The 6,695-nt window shown below is 35.5% G+C and overlaps 1 protein-coding gene across 1 annotated transcript; it reads left to right on the forward strand.

Moving 5' to 3' along the window:
• LOC107639973 (replication protein A 70 kDa DNA-binding subunit B-like) lies at positions 394–2,917 on the forward strand. Its single transcript, XM_016343527.1, has 10 exons — positions 394–414; positions 510–780; positions 868–967; positions 1,221–1,430; positions 1,528–1,663; positions 1,747–1,910; positions 2,022–2,133; positions 2,246–2,443; positions 2,547–2,627; positions 2,732–2,917. The coding sequence occupies exons 1-10, from the start codon at positions 394–396 to the stop codon at positions 2,915–2,917; spliced, it is 1,479 nt and encodes a 492-aa protein (XP_016199013.1).

A 6,695-nucleotide genomic window follows, 5' to 3' on the forward strand; every position in this document is an offset into this window, starting at 1 on the left:
TAGTGCATGACTAGGTAATTGACAAGTGCCATGCGTTGATATGCGTCTTTAAATTGGAAATGACATATCACACAATAGCAACCGTTACCATTATTTGTATCAAGAAGGGGTTAAATAGTTAATTACACAGGCAAAATTTCTAGCTTTCACATCAGGCTATATATATAAGCTACATTGTCAATGTTCAATTAGAAACTCCCACTCATTTAGAGAATTTCCAAACTTTCTTCACACATCTTCACTCCATCACTGTCCTGAAAAAACATGGAAGAAAAATATGATTTAATATCGGAAGTAAATTCCAATAGGATTTCGTGGAGTTTTAAAGTATATATTGTTAGGATATGGGAGGAGCCTAGCAAATACAACAAACAAGAAACTTGGTCTATTGAAATGGTTTTGCAAGACAATAAGGTAAATGCCATTTATGGAATTCTATATCAGTTAGTTGGTTTTTTTTTAGATCAGTTTATGTTAAAATGATTCTGACACCATTTTTGTACAAACAGGGAGATAGGATTTACTCTACTGTGCCAAGAGCTTTGGTTCAGAAGTGGACTCCGATTCTGCACGAGTTTCAAATGTATACAATGACAAATTTCATAGTAGTTGACAACAAGACAGAGGCAAAAAATGGTGTCAGTAGGTATGTGTTAACATTCTCGCACAGAACCAAAGTTACTCATGTGGAGGTCCCTACATTCCCTTTACAAGCGTTTCGCTTTCGTTCATTTGTTGATCTCCAAAATGCTGCCATGCTTGGAGATGCTGATATGTTTGGTGAGTTTCATTAAATATATTGCAATGCATATAATATTTACACGTGAATGCATATATTAACTTTCCCATCTATTTTGCCACACGGAGATATTATTGGCAAGGTAGTGGGAAAGGAAGAACCAAGAGATCTAGTAACTAGCAAGGGGAGGGAGACCAAGCGATTGGTGGTTATTCTCCAAGATTTAGAGTAAGTATGCTTAAACAATCAAGATTGATATTTCTTAACTATTAAAATTAGAGGAATGCTAGGGACCAGCAACTTTTGTGATTTGTAGCCATCAAATAGTCATCAATGATATTTTTAACGGTGTGAGATTGGTGTGAGATTTCATCCAATGGCTCACTTTTCTTTGCTGGTTACATGCTGGCCAAAATTTAACAAAGTTGCTGGCCCCTAGACTTTTCCATTGAAACTAATGCTACTGTTTTTAAAATGGCAGCAACAACCGGATGAGCTGCACTTTGTTTGGTGACCTGGTGGACCAAATCGTACCTCACCTACAGGAAGAGAGGGTAGAACAACTCATCGTGGTTCTGCAGTACTTTAAGGGATCCAGGTGGAATGGAAAAACATCTGTTCAAAGCAATTTTGCAATATCCAAGGTCCACATCAACCCGGATCTAGAAGAAGTCAATTTTTTCAAGACCAGGTTAACATTATATATATCATATATTCTATTGCCTATGCCTTTTCAAGCAGTGTTTAATTCAATGGTAAAATAAAATTTTCCTTATCGTAAACTGTAGAGTTGTTAGTGCTGGCCCATCAAGCGCATCCAAAATAAGCCATGTATCATCTCCTAGGGCTTGGTCTGCAGCAGACGAGCTTAAGAATGGTTGTGTCGTTGTCAAAACAATAGAAGAAGCTCTTAATGTTGCTCAGGTCATGTGTCAAAAAACATGTTAAAATAAATATATACACGCAAAGAATATATTCATAAAAGAAATGTGTTGAATGCGTTTCAGGAAGGTCCGATATGGATCGCTGGCACCATTGTATCCATTAATGCTGGAAAGGCAGGTTGGTTTTATAAGGCATGTCGAAGGTGCCTAAAGAAGGTTGAAACCCCTGTTGGTACTAGATATGAATGTGCAAAGTGCGGCCACACACATGGAGTAGCTGCACTTAGGTTGACTTTTGTGAACATTCCTTTTATGATTATAGTTGTGTTTACTTTGTTTTAATAAGTATGATATGCTATGAGTTATATCAACTATCTGTGTTGCATATGAACTTTTAGGTACAAGGTTGAAGTTATGGCTCATGATGGGACAGGTAGCATTTGTTTGCTACTGTGGGACAGGGAGACCACGCAGTTGTGCGGAAAGCCAGCTGAGTCAATCTTTAATGAGGTAATTGCAATTTTAAACCATAAATTGCTTCCATTTCACGTATATCTATTTGGTTTAATCATGTATATAATAAGTGGTTCCAAACATTCACACTAATATACTATTAATGCAGATTGCTCCAGACGATGAGTATCCACATACGCTGGACAACATGATGGACAAAAAGGTGCTGTTTAAGCTTAATGTTAAGGCTGCAAATGTCAAGCAGTACAATCCAGTCTACACTGTGATGAAGGTGTGTGATGATGAGGATACCATATCGAAGAACCTCCCAATGACTTTAGTCGACAATAATACTCATGCAGTTAATGTACGTAAACACCAGACCCTATAAGTATTATGTTGGATGGATACTAAACCAAATGTTCTTCTTATTTCAAATCTAATTTTGCTTAGGGTATTCATGTTCTTAGGAGGCTGGGAACAATAATTCGTTCGATATATCAGGCATTGTTGTTAATCTTACGATTGACATTGATACTCACTCTACTATGGTTAGTGAAACTTTAGTGGATTCTAATGATGTAAAACTGCAATGCATTTAGCAAAGGAGAACACCTTATCAGATTTTACTAACGATCTACTTTCTTTTACTAAGGATTTTACTGAGGAATGTGTTAGTAGCATCAAGTTCAAAACTCCAGCTAAAAGAGTTGCCAGTGGTGTAAAGGTTGCAACTATCAATCTCAACCAGGATGAGGAGGAAGTTCAGCACTCCACCAATAGATTTACTCGCAAGCTTTCTAAGAAGATGAAATCCCAACGGTCAGATATTGATAGTTAAATCTTGAATCTAAATATTGGTGCATTTCACTATCAGCGATTGTTATATTTTAAGTTGCAAGTTGCAATAGTTTATATTTAATGCAAGTATGGATATTTCTATATGAAATGTAATCTTAGACCTATTGATATCAGAAATGAAATTCAAGTCTTATATAGATATGTATATATGTGTGTGTTTTCAAATGCTGTTTCAACATCCATTGAAGTTTAATGTTGCTTTGAAGCATGTTCTCATATTTGGTCACGCTTCTTCAAGGCTCATTATCAAATCTATTTTTGACTAACATGAAATTGGGAGTCATCGTCATGTGAATAAAATCAAACAGCATAGTAAAAAGGGAACAAGCCTAGCATATCAAACTTAGAGCCCCTGCCCAGTAGGACTGGCAATGGGTAGGGTAGGGTAGGGTAGGCTCCATCCTATCCGTAAATTAAAAATTTTATTAAAACTCTACTCTACCCTATTCGCGGGTTAAGAATTTCTCAACCCTAACTTTACCTGCATCCTAAAATTCTAAATCCTACCCTACCCTACTATACCCACAGAAATATCAATTTTTTTCAAAGTAAATATAAAATTCAATCATTTTGAATTTTATATATATTAATAATATAAAAAATAAAAAATTAATGCTTTAAATTACTAAATTAACTAACTAGTTTAGTGGTTGTTCACTTATTGTAAGTCATTACATAAGGGAGATTGTGGGTTTAATTCTCAGTTCATTCATTACATACCTAATTTTTTATAAAAAAAAATGTGTTATATATGAGATGCGGGTAGGATTGTCTACCCTACCCTACCCTACCCGCAGCAGGTCGGATTATCTACTCTACTCGAACGAGTTGGACCGAGTTGAGTACCCGCGGATAGGATATGAATTGCCAGCCCTACTGTCCAGCCAAATTGCTCGAAAAAACGGGCAAAACAACAAAGAGATTAGAAAATCCATTTTTAATTGCTGAGTTTGTATTTGAATTTCATCATCCATTGAAGTCCACTTTTGCTTCAACATGAATAGCTATATTTATTTTAGCACAGGAGGACAATCTAGGATATAGATTAAATTTATGTAATAAGGCTAATATGAAGGCATCATACCTTGAACTTTTAAGTTTAAAAGGTAAACGAAAGTTAATTTGTATTCTCAGGCAAAACAATTCATAGCATTTTGGTGATCTCCAATGTATGCATAAACCTTTATCCATATGGTAATATTCACATGTATATGCACAGCCTGCATTAGAATAAATATAACTAAAGAAAAAAAAATCAAAATGTCAGGTCTCAGTGGTCAATTATAGTTGCCCCCATGACAGGAGAAAAAGTATTTTATTACTATAAAACATAATCCATTTTAACCTATTTGACAAATATATCTATTCAATAAAACTCAACAAGCTAAATCAATAAAATGTTATTCAAAATTTATATATTGTTGATTTTATTTTTTTAGAAATATAGGACAACTTATTGTCAATTCCTCTAAGCACTTACATTTTAAGAAAAAGAACTTTTAAAGTGAGAAAATAAGACCTTAATGATTATTGAATTGACAATTTCCACAACATGCGAATTTTCTTTGCTAATTTAAATTATAATAAAATAGTATTTTTCCATTTTAAAAAAGTATTCACTTTAAAAGAATATATAATATTTCTTTCTATATATGCTCTAAACAATCATTTAAAAAAAATACAAATCCAATTTAAGTTTTATTATTGACATTCTGATTACACTTATATCTATAAAATGTAACTCAATATTATTACATGTCAAAGATTGAATTATAAAAAAATAACAGATAAAATTAAAATAACCAAATTACCTTTTTGTTATCGAACACTAGAAATAAATATCTTAATTGTAAGATTTATAAAAAGTAACCAAATATTTACGTCTATACAATAATTGTTGGAAATTGAGATCTATGAATGATCTATATATCAACTAATTCATAAAATAATTTAGTTTTAAAATAATTCAAATAAAATATTTGAGTTTAATTCAATCAAGCATGATGGCGGTCAAAGTGAATTTAGCTAGATGGGGAACAAATACATTCACAAAAATCAATTTCAAATAAAGCTAATTATTTTCTACAATCAAGCATGATTAAGAGTCCACAATTGGCTTGGCCAACGCGAATCCAATTAAATTTTCATAGGTTTTAGTGTAAAATTTACATTTTTAAATTTTATTATGAGTTTGTGTATTTTTATGCAATTTCAGGTATCTTCTGGCTGAAACTGAGGAGTTGGAGCAAAAGTCTGATTCAGAGGCAGAAAAAACACTGCAGATGTTGTCCGGATCTGACCTCCTTACACTCAAAAGAGTTTTTCTGGAGCTACAGACATCCAAATGGAGAGTTCTCAACGGTTATGGAAAGCTAACATCCAAAACTTTCCATAAATATATAATAGTTCATATTTTGCTTCAGAATTGAAGGCCCAAAATTAGCGTTCAACGCCAACCTCCTGCCCTACTTTGGCGTCCAACGCCCACAAGGGGGTAGCCAGCGTCCAAACGCCCAAGGAGGACCCCCCAAACAGGCGTTCAACGCCCAAGGAGTCTCCTAGCTCGTGGATCTCATCAAAACTTAGCCCAAACACTCACCAAGTGGGGCTCCGGAAGTGGATTTTAGCACTAAAAGACTGTTTTACCTTTTTTATGTAATCCTTAGTTATTAGTTTAGTATTTAAAGTAGAAGATCAATCTTTGTTAAAGAGCTTCCATAATTTTATGCCATATTTTTGAATTCATCATTGTATTTCTCTATCAGTATGAGTCACTAAACCTCCTAGGTTGAGGCTAGGAGCTCTACTGAATTTTATGGATTGATAAAAGTACTACTGTTCTATTTTCAATTTGTGTTTGATCCTATATTCTAAGATGTATCTTCGTTATTCATCCTAAGACCGCGTGCCTGACAACCACCCGTGTTCTTCTTGGGTTCGTGTGACTACGTAACTGGAAAGCATTAAACCACTAGCTTGATTATACATCCCTTAGACGGCTAATCCACAATTTTGTTGGGGACTTCTCGAGACACCAGTTCAGCCGAGGTACGGGGAGATTAGAGTCTGTGGTAAAGGCTAGAACCAAAGGCGTGGCATTCTCTGATCCGGAAGATTCGACCTTGTCTATGGCGTTTTGAGTAGGATCATCAAGGGGGAATGAGCTGCAGGAGCTTCACCCTCAATCAGACTGGATCCACACTAATCCTGGGGTTCAGCACGGGAGGAAGATTAGCAACCGTGACTGTACGGTGTTTCTCATACAACCTGTCATAGAAGAAATCATTCACAGTTGAAGTAGACAGTAAGACCAAATTGATCCAGAGGACAAAGTATCTCCGAGGCATTAACCATCTTCTTATCATTGCAAACATATCAACCTAGTAAAGTTCGATTTATTTTCCTTTATGCGCTTTAAACAAACAAACAACTCTTCTATCCGTCTGACTAAGATCTACAAGATAACTATAGCTTGCTTCAAACCACAATCCTCGTGGGATCGACCCTAACTCGCTCAGGTATTACTTGGACGACCCAGTGCACTTGCTGGTTCAGTTGTACGAAGTGTGGGAATTCGTGCACCAGCTATCAGTTAGGCGAACATTCCCGCATTAGCAATCTCAGGCTATCCGTTAGGCGGGCACTTTCGCATTAGCAGTTTGGCACACAGGCCCATTCAACATACAATTTGCTATCAGTTAGGCAGACATTCCCGTATTAGCAATCTTAAGCTATCAGTCAGGCGGGCACTTCCGCAT

This window comes from Arachis ipaensis, chromosome B05 (assembly GCF_000816755.2).
Source record: "Arachis ipaensis cultivar K30076 chromosome B05, Araip1.1, whole genome shotgun sequence".
NCBI lineage: Eukaryota > Viridiplantae > Streptophyta > Magnoliopsida > Fabales > Fabaceae > Arachis > Arachis ipaensis.

Excerpts from the sequence above, each read along its gene's own strand:
- LOC107639973 (XM_016343527.1), top strand. The coding sequence starts at position 394 with ATGGTTTTGCAAGACAATAAG. Across the intron at positions 1,664-1,746 it reads AAGCTCTTAATGTTGCTCAG|GAAGGTCCGATATGGATCGC; the intron begins GTCATGTGTCAA and ends AATGCGTTTCAG. Across the intron at positions 2,444-2,546 it reads ATAATACTCATGCAGTTAAT|GAGGCTGGGAACAATAATTC; the intron begins GTACGTAAACAC and ends TCATGTTCTTAG.